Here is a 25,206-nt window from a genome sequence, read left to right on the forward strand (position 1 = left end):
ACTAGAAGTCCTAGCAACAGCAATCAGGCAACAAAAAGAAATAAAAGGTATTCAAATTGGGAATGAAGAAGTCAAACTCTCTCTCTTCGCAGATGACATGATACTTTATATGGAAAACCCAAAAGACTTCACCCTCAAACTACTAGAACTCATACAGCAATTCAGTAATGTGGCAGGATACAAAATCAATGTACAAAAATCAGTTACTTTCTTATACAATAACAATGAAAATATAGAAAGGGAAATTAGAAAATTGATTCTGCAGTTTGTAGATGGCAAGATTACAATATATATGTATACATATGTGTGTGCTTTATGTAATAAAGTTAATTTTAAGTTGTAATCAAAAAAAAAAAGAAAATTGATTCCGTTTACTATAGCACCAAGAACCATAAGATAACTGGGAATAAACCTAACCAAAGAGGTAAAGGATCTGTACTCGAGGAACTACAGAACACTCAAGAAAGAAATTTAAGAAGACACAACAAGATGGAAGAGCATTCCATGCTCATGGATCAGAAGAATAAACATTGTTAAAATGTCTATACTGTCTAGAGCAATCTATACTTTCAATGCCATCCCAATCAAAATTCCACCAACATTTTTCAAAGAGCTGGAACAAACAATCCTAAAATTTGTGTGGAACCAGAAGAGACCCTGAATTGCTAAGGAAATGTTGAAAAACAAAAACAAAACTGGGGGCATCACGTTGCCTGATTTCAAGCTTTAATACAAAGCTGTGATCACCAAGACAGAGCATGGTACTGGCACAAAAACAGACACACAGACCAGTGGAACTGGGTAGAGAGCCCAGATATGGACCCTCAACTCTATGATCAAATAATCTTTGACAAGTCATGAAAAATATAGTTTCCCTTTTATTTTCAATCAAAGGGATATCCATCCTGCTTATGTGATGTATTTCTTCCTATATATATGGATAATTTCTTAAAGTTCAGTGTTATTACTCTTTTTCTTCTTTGAGTTTTCTCTGTTTTCAAAATACACACTTTCTAGTTGTAAATTGTTAGTTGTAACTCTTACTGTGTCAAGCTTGGTGATAGGGAGATTACACACACACACACACACACATTTTCAACTATGTTCACAATACATTATGCATTCAGGGCCAAATACAAGTTTTGTTGGATTTGAAGCTTTTATAATTTGGGGAACCCACTTCAAAAAGGAATACAGAATTGTCAATACAGGATTACTAGGGCTCCTCCTAGGACTTTGGAAATACAAGTGAAGTGTCTTGAAGCATAAGCTTCATTAGTATCAAGGTAAATGTGCTCTTGCATAAGTTTGTTCTGAGTGAAGGAGAATGGCTAACCTAAAATTTCTGTGTTGAGAATTCCAGGACGAGAATGACATGGCCTCTAAGAGGGAAAAGACAAAAACAAAAGGAAGCCCCATGACAACTTCAGAAATTTATCTGAGTTTTGAGTTTAATTTTCTTGTTTTAGTTCTCTTTCTAAAACAATTGTCTTTTTAGAGTAGCATTCCAGTTTTCAATAGCAACAAGACCCGTGTTCAGTTAGGATCAGATTTCCAGGGCCTCATTTTAGAAACAAGCATAGCTCAAATCATGCCGAGCTTAAGAGCATTCCATAACAAGTGACAGAAGCTTTGCAAACTATGGTCAGAAGGCACATTTCATGACCTTTAGCCTGAGAAACATCAGGTGGCTTTTTGCTTTGTCCCCAGAGGAGTGGCATAGGAAAAAAAATCAAAAGGACTGCTCTCAAGAGTGTTGGGGATTGTGGCAGAAATCTTACAGTTTCAGAGGTGTCTCCATAAAAAAGAAAGAACACTTTAAGAAGGTCCATTAACCCAGTGGCTCCCAAAGATGTTTTCTCCCTCAGCAAGCACTTCCTGAGACTCTTTCAGTTATGATGCCCCAGCCCCACACAAGTATACTGGGAGATATTGGATCTTTAGTGTTTGCAAACAAAAATGTTTGAAAGTATTTTTTCAAGAAGATTGCTGTATAAACCAAGACCAGTAATTGTAGACAGCAACCTTGTCTTAACAGAAGTTGGCAACATATTCATTTTCATATATGAGATGTCAGAGTAGAGAAAAACAATAAAAGACAGAACTTTTGTGTCTTTACGTGCTTAATAAATGGTTAATAAAGCATTTTATGAGATTCATTTTTAAAGTGTTTATCAACATTTATATTACCAATCATAAATGTATAAATGAAAAAAGAAAGAAAATGCAGCCTAGAATCTTTTGAATCTATATATTTTATAACACAGACATGTTCTTGCAATATACTTTCTCCAGATCACTGTGACTAGTAATTTACATGAAAAACAATGAATATGTAGTTATCTGTATACAAAAATGAAGTATTGATTTTGGAGTTGTTGTTCCCAAAAGGCATCACTGCCTGGTCACAGAGGCGGTATTATCAAGAGCTAAAGAATAGAGAGATGCACACTGGCCCTCTGAGAGATCAAACCCATACCCTTGGCACCATGTCTATAGTACTCCTACCAACTAAGGTAACTGGTTATAACCTTGCCATTTAACACCTCAGGTCTGCTAAGCACGATTACTCACAAATACAGCCTCCTTCAAGACTTCACAGAACAGTTTGTTCTCAGCCAAAAAAAAAAGTCCCAGGAAGGAATAGGTATGGATTTTAATATTTTCAAGCATTGGAAATTGCTGGGATTTTTACTGCTAGAAGTTTCTTACGCTTGAAATCCATGATTTTTCCCTGTGAGGTGACCCACTTGATAATCTCTGCTCAAGCTGATCGGTGGCTACTCTTGGGCTATAACTGGGTTCCATTTCTTTTTATAAGAGTCCTTGTTATTTCTGTTAGGAGGGTTTGAAGGCTGAAAGGGGGAAAGGGGAACTAGATAGCTCATGGGCCTAGCTAATGTCATCTGATCTCACTCACCCTGAGGCTTTTTTCAATTTGGCTCTTCTTCACACAGCTTAAAATATGCACCTACCCTTCAGTCATTGACAAGTGGGCTCTTGAGTCAGACTGCCTGAGTTGGAAGCCAGTCTCCTCCAATTTCTAGCTGAGAGGCTTTAGGAAAGTTACTTCATCTCTCTGTGCCTCAATTCCCTTGCCAATGAAATTGAGATAATTGAAAACCTGGAAGAATTTTTGACAAAATTAAATGAGATAGTATATACAAAGCACTTAGCCCAGAACATATAGCAAGCATTTGATAAATTTTAGCTATTAAAAAATACCAACAATCAAAAGTTACAAAGCTCTCAGGGCCTTAAGATAACTAATGGATTGGAGGAGAAAGAGATGTAATAATATGGGACATGTGGATGCTGTTGGCAGCTAAATTATTTCTGGGTAAAACACAACCTGACAAGTTCCTAGACCCTGAATGGACTAGGGTTACTTTTATGTAGTTTGAGGTCAGGAAAGAAAGAGAAAAAAGAACATTTTGAAAGGGGAAGTGATGGTTATGGCATAAGGGAGAAAAGAAGTCCTGAAGTTGGAAAACAAGTGCCCTATTTCAAGGTTTCTCCCAGGGTTAAGCCTCATGTTTGGGGGCCACCTATATGCCTTCTGGTCTTAGCTAGGCTGATCTTCCTCAAGTTGGCCACAAAAATTCCCATAATGCCAGCTTACAAGGCAAAGTTTCCATGCTCTTCCATGCCTCATTTTTCCTTGAAAACAATCATAACTTAAAAATGTGTAGGTCTGCTGTCATGTTCTGGTCAAACACCTAGATTCCTCCCCCACCACGGGGGTCCCTCCTGGCAATGTAGCTAATCCCTATGGAGTCTTGAAACCTCTAACCCTCCCACGGAGCCTTGCAACTAGAGAGCCCAGTGATCTAGTCTGGATTCTTTCGCCTGGTCTGGACTTGTCTCTTTAGACAGGCTAAAACAGTCTCTGCCATCAGGGGCCACGGGGCATTTCCCTACATCCTACTTTCAGCAAACCGCATTGTCAAAAAAAAAAAAAAAAAAGAAAAGAAAAGAAAAGAAAGAAAAAAGAAAAAAGAAAAAAAGAAAAAAAAAAGTCTTAACTTAGGAACACTTCTTCCCTTTAGCAAAGATTCTCTAAAGAGTTCCTTTAAATGTTGTATTTCTTGACTCCGTGTTTTGATTTCTGAAAACTAGATATCTTTACAAAAGTGTAACTTTCTATTAACTAGCTTACCTGCCCATCTCTAGTCACGAATTGCTGTTTTCAGGCTCATATTTAGCAACATCCAGAAGTTTTTCTAATCACCCAGGAATTCTTAAACTGTGTTTTAGAAGGGCAAGATTTTGTGCGGTGTAGTTGTCAGGATTTGGATTCTTGGAAAATGCAATTTCTGTATGGTTTACATCATATTTGAATTAACATGAAAATTCGTTCCAGAACATCCGAGTTTCTTTGGGGGGCGGTGGTAGTTGGTTTTCTCCGCACCCGTTAACAGAAAATTTATTTAGGGACTCCCGGTTCCTCAGACAGGCTGTGGCCATTACAGTTCTCACTGGGACTGGGAGGTTAAGGAATGTAAAGAGGTCAAACTCGGAACTTGAAACACACACGAAAGAAACAAAATCCACCAATATATAGAGAATAATTACAAAAGTTAGAGGCGTGTGACAGAAATGGTGAGTTTCAGGTCGGTAGGAAGAATTATTCATTCAAATCTTCCTAGAGGGAGAGAAATTTCTTAATTAAAAAAGAAACAGGAAACAAACCCCCTACATTGCGTTCCAACCCCAGAGAGCCGGTGCGCGAATGCAGTTTGTAAGCTCCAAGGAAAGTAAGCAGCTTCGGGACATTTTCTAAAGTGCTCTTTGCAGTCCAAGAGCTTAGAATGCGGTTAGTTTTACGCACCGAATCCCTTTCCCATAAACTCTTCAAGAGGCGCCTTAATTCTTAAGGCTAAATCCCGTTGTCAGATTCTTTTAAAATGTGTGTCAGATCCCCTGCGCGTTGTGGGGGGAAACGGACGCGAAGAGCCTGGGCACTCAGAAATGTTTTGCAACGAATGAGCGAATGAATGAACCCCGGCCGAGAGATGGAGACTGGGAAATTCGCAGGAACTTTCTCTGTGCTGTTTCAACGCAGCAAACTGCAAGCTTAGGAACAGGGTAGCTAGGGCTTCAGCGACTCAGTCTCTTAACTTCCAGCACCTGGGAACAGGTGCTGTTCCGACTGAGCAGACCGGACCTGGTACCGATTAGCTCTGGGCCAGAAAAGATGCGGCCCGCCTCAAGGGGACATCGCAGCGTCCTGTCCATGCCGCACTGCCCTTATCCAGTGATTTCGAAGTCCAAGCTGTGGTAGCCCTGCAGGGCACTTGGTGCTCTCCCCCCACCCGCACAGAGTCTCGCCTGGGTCTGATCCCTAACGCAGTGCCAAGTCATTTCCTCGTCTAACTTGATGGGTCTTTGAGTAAATGAAGCAATAAAATCAGAGGAGCAGAAAGAGAAAAAAGACAATCAAAAATGGCACAAGTGTTTCTTGGAGAGACCAGGGCGCGGGCTGTTTGGACTGTGGCAGAGCTGTGAGGCCCAGACTGGGAGCGGCGCGGAGCGGGACCGGTTTTCCGGGGCTGGCAGCTGCCTTGAAAAAGTTTCCTGTGGAACATTCGCCAGCCGGGGCGGGGGCGGCGGGTTCAGCGGTGGATGTGGGAGGGGGCGTGCAGTCGGTGGAGGCCACAAGAGGCCGGCTCGCAAACCGTTATAGTCCTTCAGCACCTCCCTCGGCCAGTGCCCCCCACGCCGCCCCCCCCCCCTCCCGCCCCAGCCCGCCTCCCCGCCGCGCGGCTGCCCACCTGGCGACGTGACGCTGCACCAATCCTCTTCGAGCTGCTCCCGGGGGGCCTCCCTCCTTGTACCGCCCCCCTCCCCACCCTGAAAGAGGCGCACCCTTGCCGGGGCAGACACTGCGCTCTCGCCGGGTGGAGCACCCCTCTAAACTCCTTGGTCTCCAGGACCGACGTTCAGGCTCCTCTCTCGCCTTAGCCAAACTTGCTTTCCCGCCTCTCCAACTCCAACTTCCCTCCACTCCTATTTCCCTCCACTTTCCCCTCCTCTATCTCCCAAGCCACAAACCCTAGTCCCCTGTTCCTTTTCCCTGTCCTCTCTCTTTTCCTCTCCCTTTTCAACTTCTTGTCAGATTCCACCTCAGACTACCCGAGCGTGCCTAACTCAGTTGCCCGCTTTAGATTGGCTTGAAGCCATGGCGGGACCTGGGGGTTGGAGGGACAAGGAAGTCACGGATCTGGGCCACTTGCCGGTGAGTAGAGGACGCCTATCTCTTCCGAAGTGCTCTCTTCTTCGGGTTCTGAGCACTGGGGTAGGAGACGGACATCCGCAAGCTGGGCTAAGACAGGACTTCGACGGGGCCCCGTGTGCGGGAACGGACCCTGGAAGCCCGCTTGCGGAAAAGGCGCCCCCCCCCCCCCAAGGCACCCGGGCCACGACAAACTCTCGAAAAGGCAAAGGGAAGGCGGTGGGAGAAAGAGAAGAGGTGGCAGTGGGGATGGTGCGGCCCTAAACTAAGGGACATTTTCTAAATGTGGCCCATTTTGTCTAGCGGTGCTCGGGTACCTGTTCTTGACGGGCTCGAGGAGAGGCTAAAGGGCACGACTACTCGTGGCTTCCTGAGAACACTCTTCCCTATTACCCTGCCGCCGGGTCATTTGTTTCTTTTGCCAAAGGAGATGCCCACTCGCGGAGTGACCTTTACCTCTAGGTGACAGCGGGCTAGAAAATCAAAGCGTTGGAGTCTCACTTCTCTCACTTTATAATGGCGCTTTCCAAAACCTTGTTCTGCCAGGACACCGTTCCCGACTGAGTATTGCAGGAGCGAGAGCACTCGACGCCGCTTGGGGAAGAAGTGAATTCTGCACACCCCAATTTAAAAAAGAAAATATTGTGATCACTAACTAAACAGAATTAACTTTTTCTCACGGTTTTGGTTTGTGGATTCTCCTTTTATTCCCCGAATGTCCAGCATTCTTCCAGATTTTTAATTGATTGGTGAGCTATTATCGCTGTCGTTATTAGTAGACTTGTTATTTTAGCAGTGCCGTTTATTTCATTGGCATCTGGTTTCTGGCAGATATTGGATCCCACCCCGCTCCCTTCTTTAAGTTCCCTTTTTAGATTGGCATTTCACTCGCTCCCTCTCTTGAATGCAAAGGGCCCCTGGACTCTCTGAAAGGGAATAAGCATGCACCAGTGCTGGAATGATCGCCAGGCAACTGTAGTTCAAGGCAGTGGCCTACTTGCTTTGGGAAAAGCTAAATATTAACCTTGAGGTTATAGGACTATTCAAAGCTGCGGTGCTTTAATTGTATACATATTTGGTATTTTAAGACTGTGTTCTTGATGAAGGCAGACACCTGTCCCTATCAAAAAATGGGCATTCTCCAAGCCTCACCTATATAGTTTTACACTAGAATAGTGTAGAATAGGAAGTAATGCATGTGGGTAACATTTTAGCAAATTGTGCTCAGCATTAAAAAAAAGGAACTTCAATATTGACACATTGAATTGCATATATTAGCATTGCTGTTGTTGATACAGCTTTATAAAATAAATCCACAAAATTTTTAAAAGTTGAATATTTTTTCACTTTGCATATGTGAGATTTCTAGGATGTGGAGGCCTCAACTGGTGGTTTCCTTTCTGAACAGAATTTTCTTTTTCTGACTAGGTTTATTATCAAGTAAAAGTATAAAACCAAGGAATAAAATGTTACCCTTCTCCAACAGTCTCTATGTAGGGTGCAGGAAAGAGAAAAAAAAAAGCAAACTAGGGCAAATATGTGAAATCACAAATAAGTAAACTGAAATAACCATTTTCCCCCTAAAATTGACTGAAGAGAGGAATGGGGAAGACCTCACAGAAATAATTGAGCAGGGAATTCCAAACCCAAGGGGAAGAAAGTTTTATTGCCACAAAAAATGGGGGGAAATGGCCTAGACTAACTGACCCGGTCATGGCCCTGGGATGTAAGAACTTGGTGAGAGCTGAGGAGATAAGGGGAAAGGCTGCAATCTTTACATTGCAGTTCAATGGAATATTAGTTTTCTGGGTTTTTGTGAGGGTGTGAAGGGGAAAAAGATGAGATTGGTTTTTAATGTAGGAATACAGAGAAAACAAAACTTTCTGAAAGATTTATAAAGTCTTCAGCTTCAATAATTTCTAAATTTCTATTATGCAGTATATCATTGTGGAGGTCTTCACCTAGCAGATTATGCATATTTGTGCAAGTTATGCCTAATTCTCCCCTCTCCCCAAACATCCAGGTCTAAACCCTAAGAAATCTAGCAGAAGGGTAGCATTCCCTTTAGAATTTCCTTACCGTCAAATTTTTAGAGTTGCAAAAAGTTCACGTTGCTTTGGTCACTAAGGTGTATTTTAATAATTTGATATTTCTTTGCATTTGACTTATTTCCTTAGTTTCTGAAGAAGTAAAAGTAAATGAAGAGGTCAAAAGACATTGAAGTTAGTTAGCTGTTTGGAAGTTTGCATTTTGATGTAAAGTAGATGATAAAGCAAAGAAATATGATTATGGTGGCCACTCAAGATAAAAGTTGCCACTCTTAAGATAATTATCCTTAATAATATCATCCTCATAATATCTGAAGATAAGAAAGTTGGCATCATTCAACACCAAATATACCAATTTGGCAATAGCCAGATAATGAGGGGGAGATTCAGACTTTGGTATTTCACATTGAGCAAAAAATAATCTTGCAGATTTTAAAATAATTAAATATGGGTTTAGTTTAAAATTGATATATTATGTCCTTGTGGGGTTGGCCAGCTAAATGACCACGAGGCAAGGACCTTGAGAGCCATCAGGCTTGGCTATGCAAATTTGAATTTAAAGAAAGTGGTAGAAGGTTATTTGGTACTTTTGTTATTAGATAGATATTATTTTTCAACCTAAAATAGTAAGCAAGAGTGAAACCTGGGGAAGCAGGAGAGGGGAGGGGAGGAGGGAATTGTTGAACTTTTTTTGTATAATGCCCGAAAGTTTACAGACATAAAGTAAGAGAGCCAACGTAGTAACCAGGGAATGACGGGTCAACTATATTTAATTAATAGGTCACTCTAATTTTTTTCTGATTTACTATCGAATAAATATCTCATAGGTGACAAAACAAAAAAGAAGGTACAGAGATTTGTGTTTGTTTCTTCCTTTTTGAAAAGAGAATTGCAAAGCCTTATGTCTTTATGTATATCTGTGTGTGTGCACACACATATGTAGTAGTATTTTCACCTTGCCTGCCAGCAATACCTGTGTGTGTGTGTCTCCCTCTCAGATCTCTCTCTCTCTCGCTCCATATATGTATGTATGTGTATATGTATGTGTATATGTGTGTATATATATGTGGTGTGTATGTGTGTGTATATATATATATGTCACTCAACCCTTGGGACTGGAAACTATTTCCTCATCTCCAAATCTGGCATGTCTTTCACTATGATAGTCCCCTTTGTCTTCTGTGCCCAGTATGGTAATGACATTCCTCATGGCTGTGGCCTTGGTATTTGACACTGCCATGTGTAGTCCTAATCTATATTGGGGTCAGGATTAGACAGGCCTGGAGGACAGTAGTGGCAGAGGTGATCTGAAATAGCACATGATCCAAAAACTATATTTGAATTACATTAGGTTTATATTTAAATATAACTGTCAGCTCTCCCAGTCTTCCACTACCCAGACCAAGCCTGTTTTCTACACTCCATCATGAGAAACTTCCCACTTTACCAAATACCTTAGTCCCTTGTTTTGAAGCAGTTTTACCTTCTAGTCAACAAGTGTTGAAACTTTCACCATGTCCTCCGTTATGTATTTCAAGCTTCACCTCAGCATGACATTGTACCTCAATCTAATTTCTCAGTCTTTTTTCACCCAATTTCTAGAGCAGTGTGTTTTATATTGGTGCACAAGAATATTACACAAGAATCATTTGGGGGATCTTGTGATCCATCTTCGGAAATTCTGATTTAATAATTCCATGGTAGGGACAAGGCATCTGTATTTTATTTTGGTAAGATTTTTTTTTTATTCTTAAGTAATCTTTACACCCAATGTGGGACTTGAACTTTCAACCCCGAGACCAAGAGTTGCATGCTGCTCTGACTGAGTCAGCCAGGTGCCCCAAGTAATCTGTATTTTAAACAAGATTCCCCAGATGGTTCTTAAGTAGGGAGTGTCTCTACAGTCTATAGTTTGAGAAATACTGGTCTTGAGGCAGAGATTTTCCTTTCTAAATTTTCCACTGGAATTGTGATGCCCATTCTTCTATCTCTGAAACTCACTCTGGCACTTACTGTGTTATATATGTCATTTTCAGGTTTTTCTCTTCATAAACTTCATAAAATCTCTATTTCTAATATTTAAAATAAAAGAAGAAATGCCTCTGCTATTCCTTCTAGGTGCTGTGCAATCTTTTCCTTTCCTTTAGCTGTCTGAATAGTAGTTTGTGTTCCCTAGCTCTCTCTCCTTACTGCCCTAAATCCAAAATTTACTGCTACCCATATTGACCATTTATCACTTCCCTTTTGTTCTTAATTTCAGCTATCTTTTGTTCTGTTGATCAGCCTTTGCTTTTGAGTCTCCTCCATGACCAGTAAACACTGCCTTCTAGTGGTCCTTTTTCTTCCTGTTACCCCCCTACCCCCATCCTTAATGAAATTTCCATCAAGGTGTTCATTCCTTACCCCCTCCTTGAATTCAGAAGACAGAAACAACTCCTGAAAATTTTGGGTTTCAGGGAATAACGAGACTAAGACTTTAAAAATTGCAGGAGATATTTTGAATACCTAGAAAATATAACAAAGTGTAAAATGTTTGCCTAACATTTTATGGTTCAAAAATGTTTTAAGACTTAGAATTTTCATAATCTCTTTTGAGAACGGCTTTTATAAATTACAGTTTCTTGTTTACTGACCATTTTTAACTAAATAGAATGCCAAAGCATATGGAACAGCCAAATAATCTCCCAAATTATTGTAGCAGTCATATATATAAAGATCTTTCCTCTGCTGGTTTTCTTATCTCAAGAGTGGCACAGCAGAGGAGAGGACCGAGTAATTATGGAGACTACTCTGATGCGGACTTTTTACTTTCACAGAAGCAAACAAACATACAAAAAAGGTTCATTTTCAATGTTTCCTTCACTGGGACCCCAGGTTAAATTTTCTCTATCATTTAGTGGAAAGTCTGATATAAGAAATTGAGTAATAGTACCCTACTAATAATTAGCACATTTCTTCTCCCTTTGTTTCCCAGTTTGACAATCATTTAGTCCTAAAAGATACTAGTATGGAGATGGGGAAAAAGTATTGCCTAAAACTAAGGAAAAAAATACTCTTAGTAAAGATGAATACTAAGTTGAGTTGCCTTTAAGAATAGAAGAAAAAATTTTTAACATTCTTTCTTTTAAATGTGAGCCTGAGGAGAATTAGGATGTTTTGGTCATTTATGAGCAGGAAAACATTTCCAAACAACATGAGTACAGATGAAATAAGGCCTCCAAGAATTCCACAGGTATTTTATTATCCTGTCCATTTCTTTGGTGTTTTTGTTTTGTTTTGTTTTAGTAATTAGATACCTGAGTTCGAATATGAGTAAGGTATTATGCTTTTGAAGGCTGGAAAAAGGCTTAAAGATATTTAGGACATTTGTGCTCAAAAATTCAGAAACAGAGTTGTTCAGATAATATAGTAATTCTCTAATATGTGGTATTCTTTCAGCTAAAATGTAGCCTTAACTAACAAAGAATGGATTACCAATAGAAATTGACTAACACATTTGATTCTTTTGATGGCCAGATGGCCAGAAGCTGTTCCTTCAGAATTAATAATGTCTAATATAAATCCCTCAATAATATCCTTCAAAGAAATATGCTAAAGTGATAAAGTCTTTAAGCCAAACCTTAGCAACTCCTTTGTTGGCTAACTTTTCTCCCAGACTTTTATCAATGAGTTACAACAATGCTATGCTTAATATCAAAGCCATTATAACAATTTATTTTTATTTTTCTTAAATTCTCAAAATTATCATTTTAAATAACTTTTATATATTCATTTGAAGTATGTTCCCTGAACTCTTTGTTTATAATAATAGAGTGCATATTGTGATATTGATTTTGATGATGACTTTAAGAAAGTAGGCTGCCATTTTTTCTAACAGTGGTCATATCAAATCCAGTTGGGATTTTAGGACATTAGAATATGATTTTTTCTTATAGAAATTTAAAGCTAGGAAATCACCAAACACAAAAACTTCATTTTATATGTGTGAAAACTAAGTCCCAGAAAGAGTAAATAGATTACCCGGAGTCATATAGTTAATTAATGGCAGAGCTGGGGCTAAACCTCCAGTCTCCTGACTCTGGAGTTAAATACTTACTTACTGAAGTAATCCCAGAGCTGTGTCATTTTCCTGTGAGAGTTTTGTTAGATTACAGAAATACCGTGACAGTTTTAAGAAATCCATAATTTCATTCATATGCATTGCATATCCTCAATAGTTTTTCTGTTTAGCTCACATTTCCCACAATAATAAAAATGTTTTCAAACAAAGTTAAACTAAGTTAGTGTTTATAAAATGTGCTTTCTGTATAAGGCATGTGAATCTCTAAGGATTTGCCGAAGATCCCACCATTTTGTGTATAAACTGGCATCTACTCATACCTCGTTTTGGTTTTGCTGAAGTAGCAAAATAAGCTGCTAGACTGAAAGTTTAAGTAGTGATAAAATTCAAGAAACCATGTTTTGTGGTGAACAAGAAAAGGATATCCATATAAAGGTAAAGAAGCAATATTTAAGAATGAGTATGGAAATCTTAGGAATCTCCATAAACAAAATTTTTTTTTTCATAAACAAGTCTATTTTTTCTCCTATGATGCCACATTCAGGGTTAAGACACAGAAAATATCATCAGGAAATTTATGCTGTGAAAAAGTATTCAGCTGATGCAAAATTAACTTAAAAATAAAAAAAGCCACAACTGCTTAGTTAAAAAAAAAACCTGCAGTTTTTTAATGCCATTCTCTTGCTTTGTTATTCATATATATTTAAATTTTTATTTATTTTTATTTTTTTTAAGATTTTATTTATTTGTTTGACAGACAGAGATCACAAGTAAGCAGAGAGGCAGGCAGAGAGAGGAGGAAGCAGGCTCTCCACTGAGCAGAGAACCCGATGCAGGGTTTGAACCCAGAACCCTGGGATCATGACCTGAGCCAAAGGCAGAGGCTTTAACCCACTGAGCCACACAGGCACCCCTATATTTAACTTTTTAAAAAGATTTTATTTATTTACTTGAGAGAGAGTGTGTGAGAGAGAGAGAGAGCATGAAAGAGGAGAGGGTTAGGGGGAGAAGCAGACTCCCCTATGAGCAGGGAGCGTGATATGGCACTCAATTCCAGGACTCCAGGATCATAACCTGAGCCAAAGGCAGTCGCTTAACCAGCTGAGGCAACCAGAAGCCCTATATTTAGCTTTTAAAGAAAACCTGATTTTACTGACTTATCCTGATTTAAGACATTGTACATATTCTTTTGGGGGGCACTAAAGATTTATTTATTTATTTATTAAAAGTATAATTAATATACAGTGTTATGTTTGTTTCAGGTGTACAATAGAGTGATTCAACAATTTTGTACATTACTCAGTGTTCTCTTAATCCCCGTCACCTGCTTTACCTATCCCCCCAAACACTACCCTTCTGATAACCATCCATTTGTTCTCTGTACCTAAGTCTGTTTTTTTGTTTGTCTCTTTTTCTCTTTTTGTTCATTTGTTTTGTTTCTTAAGTTCCACATATAAGTGATATTATACGGTATTTGTCTTTCTCTCTCTGACTCATTTCATTTTGCATGATACTCTCTGGGTCCATCCATGTTGTTGCAAATGATAAGATCTCATTCTTTTTCATGGCTGAGTAATATGCCAGTGTGTGTGTGTGTGTGTGTGTGTGTGTGTGTGTACCACATCTTCTGTTACTCATATTTAGAGGTGATATTCTTTCTCAAGAATTACTATTATGTAAATAACTGTCCAGACTTTGTATCCAGTATCTACTCATCATTGCTGTATGCTAAACTTTCTGCCTGTCTGGTTAGTACTCAAAAATGAATTTTAAAAGAGTATGTCAATTGTAAACAGATAAATTTATTTCTATTTCAATAATTCTTCTAATTGCATTATGAATATGCTTCAACTAGACATAATTGTATGCATTTTACAGGCTTGTAATAAGTTTATTATACAGCTGCTTAATGTTCATGTCATTGTTTCTTTTCCATAAATGACCATACTCTATCCAGGAAAATTGTGACATGTTTATTCTTTTGGTAAAAGACACTTAGATTCCTCCCATGGAAAGTCTAATGAAGCAAGGCAGATTGGAAATGCCATTCTAGATAGTTGAATGCTTGCCTGCTTTTCCAAGAAGACTGACAATTTTTGTTCTACATTTTTGTAGGATCCAACTGGAATATTCTCACTGGATAAAACCATTGGCCTTGGTACTTATGGCAGGATCTATTTGGTAAGTGGAGTTAGATTGTGTATTGGTTCTTCATTTTCAATAACAATGATTGCAAGTGAAAACCCTACACTGCCCAGCAAATAATGACAAAAGCATTTCACTTTGAGAGATGAATCAAACTAAGATAGATCAGTGATATCTATGAGAATTATTACAGAGGAAATGGATTGGAAATCTATAGTGAACCAACAAACCAAACATAAGGTCTATAAAATTATTAGCAGAAAATAACATAAACATAGTTTAAAAATAAAAAATAAAAATTATTAGCATGAAATTAATAAAATTATCAAAAGAAAGGGGAATTAATTCAAATAAGATGTACCCAATAAAATATAATTTGTTTTATGTTATACATCTGTGCCTTTCAAATTACATTCAACCTTTAAACTGAATGTGACAAAATGAACATTTTCACAAATTCTATATCATACGGTGTGTATGTGTGTGCACACATGTGTGACAGAGTTAGCCAAATAATCTGACAAGAAAAACTGCATTTATTTAATGATTATTATGCACAAAACATGTGATGAGCACTGTCATAGTCTCTGGAGTCAAAGTAATGATGATCTTCAGGGCTTATGATCCCTGCTCTTCAGGGCTATGGTCTAGAAATCTGTAAGTAATTAAATGTATGTATGTGATTAGGAAGGATTGGGAGAGGTACATATAATATATATGTAAGTGCACAAATAACCATATATTTGCAGTTATAATATATTCCCTGTGTGGTCACTGAGGATCATGTTGATGTATTCTAGGTAAAGCAGGGATACTGTTGAGGGCTGGCTTGGAAATGGGGTTACTCTAAGGGCCTTATCACCTTCATCACCTTCCCTTATACTCTCCAGTATGGGGATTAGATGTTTTCTCAGTCTTTTATGAGGCTCTATACAAATGCAATGTTCCTTTTCCCTAAGTCTGTCCCTCAAAAACCAAATTGCAGTCCCTAGGCTGATCCTTACTATAGACCAACCACAGGTCCTCTACATTCAGTTGTAGAGAGCTGTCTTGGTATACGTCCAGTGGAAGGGCTTCTCTCTAGTTTAGGCAAGTTTGCCCTCTCCTTGCCAATCCTTGAACCTTTAGCTTGCATCTGCCTAGAAGGGGCTTAAAAAAAAAAATTCATGTACCCAAGTTCAGCACCAAAACTAAGTAGTAAATGTAGCTTTGTGGAAAGTTCCTAAAAGCAGAAAGAACATGTGAGTATAGGGAACAGAGAGAATGCCAATATTTATGACATTTTTAAAAACCATTTTGATGTTATAGCAATACGCTATAGACAGTGATATCATACAAACACAAATATGCTGTTTATGCTACCTCACTTACATCTCAGACTGAATGATTAGATAACAATTGTGTGATCTAGGTTAATTTTGCCACTATATACATCTATATTTACACCTATATATATAGAAGTTCTTCTTCACTTCTTTATATTTACAATCCCTATGACTCCATACCCATTTTAATTCCTGAGGGGTGTGCATGTGTGTGTGTGTGTAAGTGCGTGTGTTTCTGTATTTGTTTTTATTTGAAGGAATACAGCTCTCTCCACCACCAGATTTTAGGAATAAAAACATCAGTCATATGAGGTAAAAAGCAAAGGTAAGGTTGGGTAACACAAAAAGATGGTTTCTCATCATCAGTCATCAGAACTGGGTTGCCATAAAAAGAAGAAAAGTCAAGAGAGTAAAAGGTGAGTTGTGCATGGTAATTCTTTTTTCTTTAAGACTAGGGTTTATTGGGGTATAGTTTACATTTAGTAAAATTCGTTCTTCTAAATATATAATTCTATAAGTTTGGACTAGTCATGTAGTCATTTAGTCATGTAACTATCACCAGAATCAAGATTTTTCCAACATACGTTTTAAATACACAGTATACCTTCAAGAAACATTATTCAAGTAATACTTCACTGTGTGATAAGCAGCTTGCATAGTTTATATTAGTTATATATTTTACTTTTATGTGTGATATAAACCCACAATACTACTACTTTTTCCCCTATGTTCAATACTATTACTTTTTATTTAGTTAATTATCTTTTAGAGCAATTAAAAAGAAGAAAGATTGTATTTTTATTCATTTGAACCCTTTCTGGAATTTTCTTTGGGAAAATTCTTTGGGAAAGTTTCTTTGGGAAAATCCAAGTTTCTATACTTCTTAAGACTGAAGAATTTTCTGTAATATGTCATGTAGTGCAGGGCTTCTTTATTTTTTAGATTTTATTTATTTATTTGACAGATCACAAGTAGGGAGAGAGGCAGGCAGAGAGAGAGAGAGAGGAGGAAGCAGGCTCCCTGCCAAGCAGAGAGCCCAATGTGGGGCTCAATCCCAGAACCCTGGGATCATGACCTGAGCGAAAGGCAGAGGCTTTAACCCACTGAGCCACCCAGGAGCCCCTAGTGCAGGGCTTCTAATGAGTTCTCTGCCTTGGTTTGTGTGGAAATCTCTCACTTCCTCTTCATTTTTGAAATATATTTACACTGGATATAGAATTTTATATTGATAGTTTGTTTTTCTTTCAACACTTTACACTCTATTGTCTTCTGGCTTGCATGGTTTCTGAAGTCTACTATCATTCTTTGCTCCTTTGTATTTTTCTTCTTACTGATTTTAAGACTTTTTGCTTTAACTTTGTTTTTTAGCAGTTTATGTATGAAATGTCTAGGCTTTTTTTTTGTTTTGTTTTTTACGTGTGTGTGTGTGTCTTTGGTGGGCTATTTATCATCCTTGGTGTTCTCTGAACTTCTTGGATATTTGTAATTTGACATATTTTATTTGGGGGGATTCTTGACCTTTAGCTCTTCATTTTTTTTTTTTTTTGCTTTGTTCTCTTCTCCTTGTGGGAAACCAATTTTATATTTCTTAAGCCATTTTATATTAACTCATAGCTCTTGGATGCTTTATTTTGTTTCTTATGTGTGTGTATATGTGTTCATATGTTTATTTGCTTTTATTCTCTTTCCTCTTTGTGTTTCACTTGGATCCATTATTTCCTATCTTCAGTTTTACTGATTCCTCTCTCAACTTTCTTGAGCCAACTGATGAGACTGCCAAAAACATTTTTTAGCTCTTTCACTGTTTATCATTTCTAGTATTTTCACTTGACTTTTTTATAGTTAATATCATTGCTGAAAGCCCCATTTGTTCATGCATATTTTCCATATGTTTCACTAAAACTTTTCACATAGTAATTACAGTCACATTAAATTTTCTGTCTCATACTTTAAATATCCAAGTCATCTCTAAAGCTGGTTATATTGATTGCTTTGTCTCTTGAGAGTGAGCTCTTTTTTTTTTTTCTTGATTATTTGTTTCTCAGAATGTTTGAATGACAGACATTGCTGGCAGAACAGTAAAGATTGAAGTAAATAGTAATTATGCCTTGAAATGGGCACATTTGTTCTTCTAGGTCATTAATATGGGAGGTTGAGTCAATCTAATAAAATGAGCTATGTTTGGATTACGTTGTTGCTATGGTTACCCTCAGTTCATCACCAGCTTCAAGTTACTCTGTTACCATGTGCTTAACATGGTGGTAGGGTTCTCCGTTTTCCTGCTCTACCCTCAGCTTTGGACCTCCCTTGAGCATCTGTGCTTCCAAGAGATTCTTTCTTCATGCTCCTGTGCCTCCCTAATGGTATGTTGGTTTTCCTTCTTATGAAGTGCTTGCTAGCCTGGGACAAGGAGGAATTCTCTATTTTCTTTTTGGTGTGGGACAGGGATGAATTCTCTGTTTTCTTGATTCAAACTCAGCCTTAGGCAGGTCCTGTGCCTCTGGGTCATGGAAGTGGGACTTTCTTAGTTATTCTTTCCCTCTCTAGTGTTAAGACATTTCTTAATGGTCTGGGCCCAGGACTAATTCCTGCCCCTCCACAGAAGTAGAGGAATTATTTTTGTTTTTACATTTCCCCCAACTGAAGTAGGTCTTCCTCTACCCCTCTGGGTGGAACAGTTTGCTGCCTTTCCTTAAAGCTTAGGGCCCTTATTCCTTGGGAAAAGGGAATTGGACATGGTTTCATGCTTTTCCTATTGCAATGGCTTCTGCTCTCTACTAGGTCAGTACTGTAAATCCATAGAGAAAAGCCTGTGAGTGTGTATAAATTCCTCTTTTATCTATGGCTCCCCAAGGGTATTGTACTCTCAGGGTAGCCCATACTTGGCATTTAGCAGTTCATTAAAAATTTAGCTGAATTCTTTATACCACCTTCTATGATGACATTGCCTTTCTCCTGCAGCCACAGGTGAGACTGTGAGAGATGTTCCATCTCTCCTTGTAGATGTTTATCTTTCTTCAGGCATCAGACTAGGTGGTTGCCTTGAGACTTCACTCTGTTTTCAATAAAAGTTATGATTTTGTAGATTATTCAGCTTTTTCTTGTTGCTACGTTTGGGGCAGCACTCTTTCCAGCTTTCCACATTCTTATCAGGAGCCAGAAGTCCATGTCAATTCCTTTTAACGGAATCTTCATGAAGTATCTACCTACCATATGCTAAGTCCTATACACATTTGCAATTCCTAAGAATTTTATATGTACCTACTCAGATCCAGGATAGAGAGCACTTTACCAACAGATCTTCAAAGCAGAAACTTCTATGTTACAAAAGGTAGATGATTACAGGTTCTTTACTTACATTAGACAGATTTTCCTTTGTCACTCATTGCTGTGACCTCTTTTTTTCTACCTCAAATTAATGCCCTTATGTAAAAAGTCTTGGGATGGTGTTACTGTAAATCAATACCTCCTTCCTGGATAATATTCTTGAGTATATAGAACTTCTTTTAAAATATTCATACTTTTTATGCCAATAATCCCACTTTTGGAAATCTATGATAAACACTGACAATGTGGAAAAAGCATAAAGATTTATTTTAGTAGAAAGGTGTGGCATATTGTACTGAAAAAGGGCCTCCTTTGGAATCAGGCAGACCTGATTCAGTACTTACTTGGCCATGACCTTGAGCAAGTCACTTAACCTCTGAGTGTACATGTCCTTATTTATAAAATGGAACTAACAACACCTTACAAGATTTGATAAAATTTAAAAACAGTGTATAACTGATGTTATTATTTGTGAAAAGACAAATTCAGCAAAATCCTAAATAGTAAAAAATAAGATGAAGTGAATACCTACTCAGTCAATTTCATTACTCTTAAAAGCAATGTTTATGAAGATATCTAGCACCATAGAACTATCTTTAATATGTTAAGCCAAGTATTCCATATTATTATATGTATACTCTGATTATAACTATGTTAAAAAATCATATATGTGAAAAATAATAAATAGAAGAGTGAGATACTGCATGTATTTTTTTTCCATATTTTTTCTATATTTCTAATGTTTGTAATGTTATATTATTTAGATAAAGAACATACATATTTGTTTATATATATTAGAGATATATATGTGTATGTATGTATTAGATAGTACCAAATGCTGCATAAATACCTTGTACAACAAAATGGAAGCATGATACCATTCAAAATTAATGTCAGAGTGACTCACAGAGTCCTTTGCTTTTTCAGTGCTGCCAACCACATCCCCTGCTGGTGTTTGTTTTGGTTAAGGTCTCTCCAATGTCTTCCAGCTTGTTTCCAAGACCTTGCTCTCTGGCAGGTTTCCAGCTGTCTGCTGAGGTCTGTGCACATTGAAATGAAGGCTGAGTTGCACACTCCACATTGTAACCCTTTTACTCTGCTGCTTTTTCTTCTAATTAGATGCCTATCTTTCTACCCTCTCCCACCTCCTGCCAGTATAAACCACACTTAAAACAGTGGGTTTTATTTTTCTGTTTCTTTTCAGGAGAAAGTACTGTTCTTCATTTTTCCCCCTAGTAGAGTCATAAAATATAGTTTCCCCTTCACCTTTAGCAGCTAGTCTCATAGCTTATGAGTTGTCACTTGAAGTAGAGGAATATTTAGAATTTTCCCATGTGAGAACATATTAGTAAAAAGAAAGTAGGTTGGAACTTGTTTTTTAAAGATACTATTACAAAAATAAACAATTGCCCAAAGAGCAATGTACACAGAGAGACCACAGTTATTTTATGAACTGTTAAGAGGGACACCAAGACCCTTTAGGGTAGCATAGTGGGTGGCAAACTGACTCTCCCACTAACTGACACTATGCATGTAACTTGTCTTTTCTGGGCTAATTTACTCAACTATATAATAAATGTGTTAGACTAGATAATCTCAAGGACTTCATCTGGCTTTTTGACAATACACTTAGCACAGTTCCTAGAACTCAATAAAATGTAAACTATTCTTATTCTTACTGTTAGCATCATACTTGTAAGTTTTATATCCCCATTACCATCTTGCAAAATAGAAGTTGCTTATTGGTTGTTAGTTGAAGTAGTTCCTCATGTTACCTAATAAAATGATTGGCATCATTTTTTTTCTATTCTTTCCTTATCATTTGATAAAAGGACCTCGTAATTTAACTCATTAATTACTATAATACCTAATGAAAAGATAAAACTGGGTACCAGGTGTATTTTAAAGGTAGGATATTTCATTATATGTTAACTAACCCCACTTTGTTAAGCAGAATACTAGTAGTGTAAGACAAATAACTGAATCTCCAAAATGAACCATTTTTGCCTTGTGTTTTATGAAGTCTTGACTGCACCCTTAATCTTAATCATCTATTCCCATGTTGCCGTTTGCAAGTGCTGGGGGTAGAAAAAGCAGTAGGAAAAGCTTTAAGTCAACCATTTCAAGCAAAGGAAAAATTTACTTGAAATAGGGTAAATGTCTATAATTGGGTCTAAAGCTTAATTGTCACATATGTCTGACACCTAACTGGAATGAAATTAATGCTGGCAAAAAGAAGGGATTGCCCCAAATATCTTATTGTTCTAAAACTTAAAAATATACCCTGGGCATAAGTAAGCATCTATCCTTGAGAGATAGTAGAAGAGTCATCTGCCCCTTGGTAGTCAGCAGATTAAGTCAGATATATCAAAGGGTGGCATTACAACCACAAGCAAACTCCTGAATTGCTTGCATTCTGGAAGCCCACTGCTGAATATGGAAATTTCTTTTCAAAACATTGTCAAATGTATCACTCTTAAATTTGTTTTTTTAAATCATTGCTTGACATATTACTTTTACTTGGAAATCTCACCAGACAGGTGAGATTTAGGTTTATTAATTACATTTTCTGGATTTGAAGTTGGAGCAGGGAATGGGAAAAGAAAGGCAGGAAAAAAATGTCCTCAAAGTTGATGACATACAATTTATGATATTTTAAATTAAGTTTCAGAAACATGGTGCTGACATTTGGGTTGCACAGCCACTAGGCCTATTGGATAGGGGTTTGAGTATTTTTCCTTTTAGGCTGAAATTATACTGTTTATTTGCCTACAAAATGTCTAGTACTGTGAATGCTTTCTTTTTAGGTAGGAAAGTTTCCTCACATCCTTGCCATTTTGCAAATATAGCTCAATTAAGTCAGCCAACAAATATTGCTTGAGCGCCCATTAAGTGTGTAACACTATGCATTTTATTATACATTGCAAGCCTCAGAAGCAGGAGCTGAAGCTGAAGCTGACTTGAGGCTACAGTCTTACAAGGTTGTGGTTCCTTCCTAGTGCAATACCATAAGTCCAGAGCCTTTTCTTGGTTCTGACTTTTTCTTGTGTCATCACCTCCTTATATAATACAACTCAAAAGAGGGGCTTGGCCTTTTTTTAAGTAACCCTCCTGCTGTTCTTCTTAGGAAATATTAAATTTATCCCTTAAATAAAAATATTGCTTTGAGTGTTTAAAATTTTCCATAATGAACAATTTTTTTAATATTCATCAAATGCATACTATGTCCCAAGCACTGTGTTAGTCACTAGGTGCTAGTTACAGTTATCAGAAAACATTTAGGGGGGATTTTATTGATTTAGTTTTAGTAGACATAAGGAAGGAGGTTATTTACCCTCTGACTGTGGCCTTTACATTTGAGGAGGGAGTGATATATGAAAGGAAGGAAAGGGAAAGGTAGGGTCAAATTGGGGAAAATGAAGGAAGAATTAAGGATGCCAGTTTTTGATTTGCTCTGTTTTGTGAATGTAGAAAGTATAATGAAGCTTCTAACTGAGACTCTAGGACAAAAGTTTTTTTTTTTTTCAATAATAGAACTGAGGTTGAATATTTGCAATAGGGGTGAAAAGAACTAATATATGCTAAGCAAACTGAGACTCAGGGGACCAAATTAGTGGAAGGTACTGAGAGTTAAAAGCCTTGGGGGAAAGATGGAATATTTCTGTCTTAACCATGACATCTCTCCAGCTGTGGAATACAACCTAGGCTCTGAGTTGTAGGCTTGTCTTTTCCTTTTTGTGTTAAATCAAAATTTACTTCTGCCTCCTGACAAATCTTGAGGGAGGAAGAAGCAATAGCATCATGGGTCCAAAAGGTGAAAGTCAGAGTTATATGTGGGATTTGTGCTCTTTGGAGGCCACAATTAATTTTTTCACAACCTGTAATCTGCTCAATAAGTCCACAGATATACATGGGGAGAAATTTAAAGTCTATATTTAGTGTGTTTTGGTAAAGCAAAAGTTAGGATCTCATATCTTTGATTTCTAATTAAGTTGATTTTAGGAAGTTGTTCTAGGGATAGAAAGTCAAATTCAAATGTGTGGAGACAAATATGTATTTCTAAACAAAATCCAAGACAAGCAAACTATAGCATTGTGTCTTTGGTCAATCAGGTAAGAGCATCCCAATTATATTTTTTTGTAAAATATAAGTATAAATCACTGTGGAGAGTATAATAGTTACTTAAAAACAGAAATACAAAATTCCACAATTGATGCTTAGTTTATACACTTAAAGATCTTCCTGTGTATAGATTCTTAGTCTCTTTGGTTAGGTTTATTCCTAGGTATCTTATAGTTTTGGGTACAATTGTAAATGGGATTGACTCCTTAATTTCTCTTTCTTCAGTCTTGTTGTTGGTGTACAGAAATGCAACTGATTTCTGTGCATTGATTTTATATCCTGACACTTTACTGAATTCCTGTACAAGTTCTAGCAGTTTTGGAGTGGAGTCTTTTGGGTTTTCCACATATAGTATCATATCATCTGCGAAGAGTGATAGTTTGACTTCTTCTTTACCAATTTGGATGCCTTTAATTTCTTTTTGTTGTCTGATTGCTGAGGCTAGGACTTCTAGTACTATGTTGAATAGCAGTGGTGATAATGGACATCCCTGCCGTGTTCCTGACCTTAACGGAAAAGCTTTCAGTTTTTCTCCATTGAGAATGATATTTGCGGTGGGTTTTTCATAGATGGCTTTGATAATATTGAGGTATGTGCCCTCTATCCCCACACTTTGAAGAGTTTTGATCAGGAAGGGATGCTGTACTTTGTCAAATGCTTTTTCAGCATCTATTGAGAGTATCATATGGTTCTTGTTCTTTCTTTTATTAATGTGTTCTATCACATTGATTGATTTGCGGATGTTGAACCAACCCTGCAGCCCTGGAATAAATCCCACTTGATCGTGGTGAATAATCCTTTTAATGTACTGTTGAATCCTATTGGCTAGTATTTTGGTGAGAATTTTTGCGTCTGTGTTCATCAAGGATATTGGTCTGTAGTTCTCTTTTTTGGTGGGATCCTTGTCTGGTTCCCACCAAAAAAGAGAACTACAGACCAATATCCTCATGAAAGAAATTGAGGAAGACACAAAAAAATGGAAAAATGTTCCATGCTCCTGGATTGGAAGAATAAATATTGTGAAAATGTCTATGCTACCTAAAGCAATCTACACATTTAATGCAATCCCTATCAAAATACCATCCATTTTTTTCAAAGAAATGGAACAAATAATCCTAAAATTTATATGGAACCAGAAAAGACCTCGAATAGCCAAAGGAATATTGAAGAACAAAGTCAAAGTTGGTGGCATCACAATTCCGGACTTCAAGCTCTATTACAAAGCTGTCATCATCAAGACAGCATGGTACTGGCACAAAAACAGACACATAGACCAGTGGAACAGAATAGAGAGCCCAGAAATCGACCCTCAACTCTATGGTCAACTCATCTTTGACAAAGCAGGAAAGAATGTCCAATGGAAAAAAGACAGCCTCTTCAATAAATGGTGCTGGGAAAATTGGACAGCCACATGCAGAAAAATGAAATTGGACCACTTCCTTACACCACACACGAAAATAGACTCCAAATGGATGAAGGACCTCAATGTGAGAAAGGAATCCATCAAAACCCTTGAGGAGAATGCAGGCAGCAACCTCTTCGACCTCAGCCGCAGCAACATCTTCCTAGGAACAACGGCAAAGGCAAGGGAAGCAAGGGCGAAAATGAACTATTGGGATTTCATCAAGATCAAAAGCTTTTGCACAGCAAAGGAAACAGTTAACAAAACCAAAAGACAGCTGACAGAATGGGAGAAGATATTTGCAAACGACATATCAGATAAAGGGCTAGTATCCAAAATCTATAAGGAACTTAGCAAACTCAACACCCAAAGAACAAACAATCCAATCAAGAAATGGGCAGAGGACATGAACAGACATTTCTGCAAAGAAGACATCCAGATGGCCAACAGACACATGAAAAAGTGCTCCACGTCACTCGGCATCAGGGAAATACAAATCAAAACCACAATGAGATATCACCTCACACCAGTCAGAATGGCTA

General features: G+C 37.7%; 1 protein-coding gene across 1 annotated transcript in view; it reads left to right on the top strand.

Annotated features, from left to right (window-relative positions):
* The first annotated feature begins 5,919 nt into the window (after nt 1-5,919).
* The window catches only part of NRK (Nik related kinase), a 155,549-nt gene continuing 136,262 nt past the window's right edge, over nt 5,920-25,206 (top strand). Inside the window, exons 1-2 of the mRNA XM_045994442.1 lie at nt 5,920-6,238; nt 14,459-14,524. Of these exons, the coding sequence (XP_045850398.1) occupies nt 6,182-6,238; nt 14,459-14,524 (123 nt within the window). The 5' untranslated portion in view covers nt 5,920-6,181. The remainder of the gene's footprint in view (nt 6,239-14,458; nt 14,525-25,206) is intronic.

This window comes from Meles meles, chromosome X (assembly GCF_922984935.1).
Source record: "Meles meles chromosome X, mMelMel3.1 paternal haplotype, whole genome shotgun sequence".
Classification (NCBI taxonomy): domain Eukaryota; kingdom Metazoa; phylum Chordata; class Mammalia; order Carnivora; family Mustelidae; genus Meles; species Meles meles.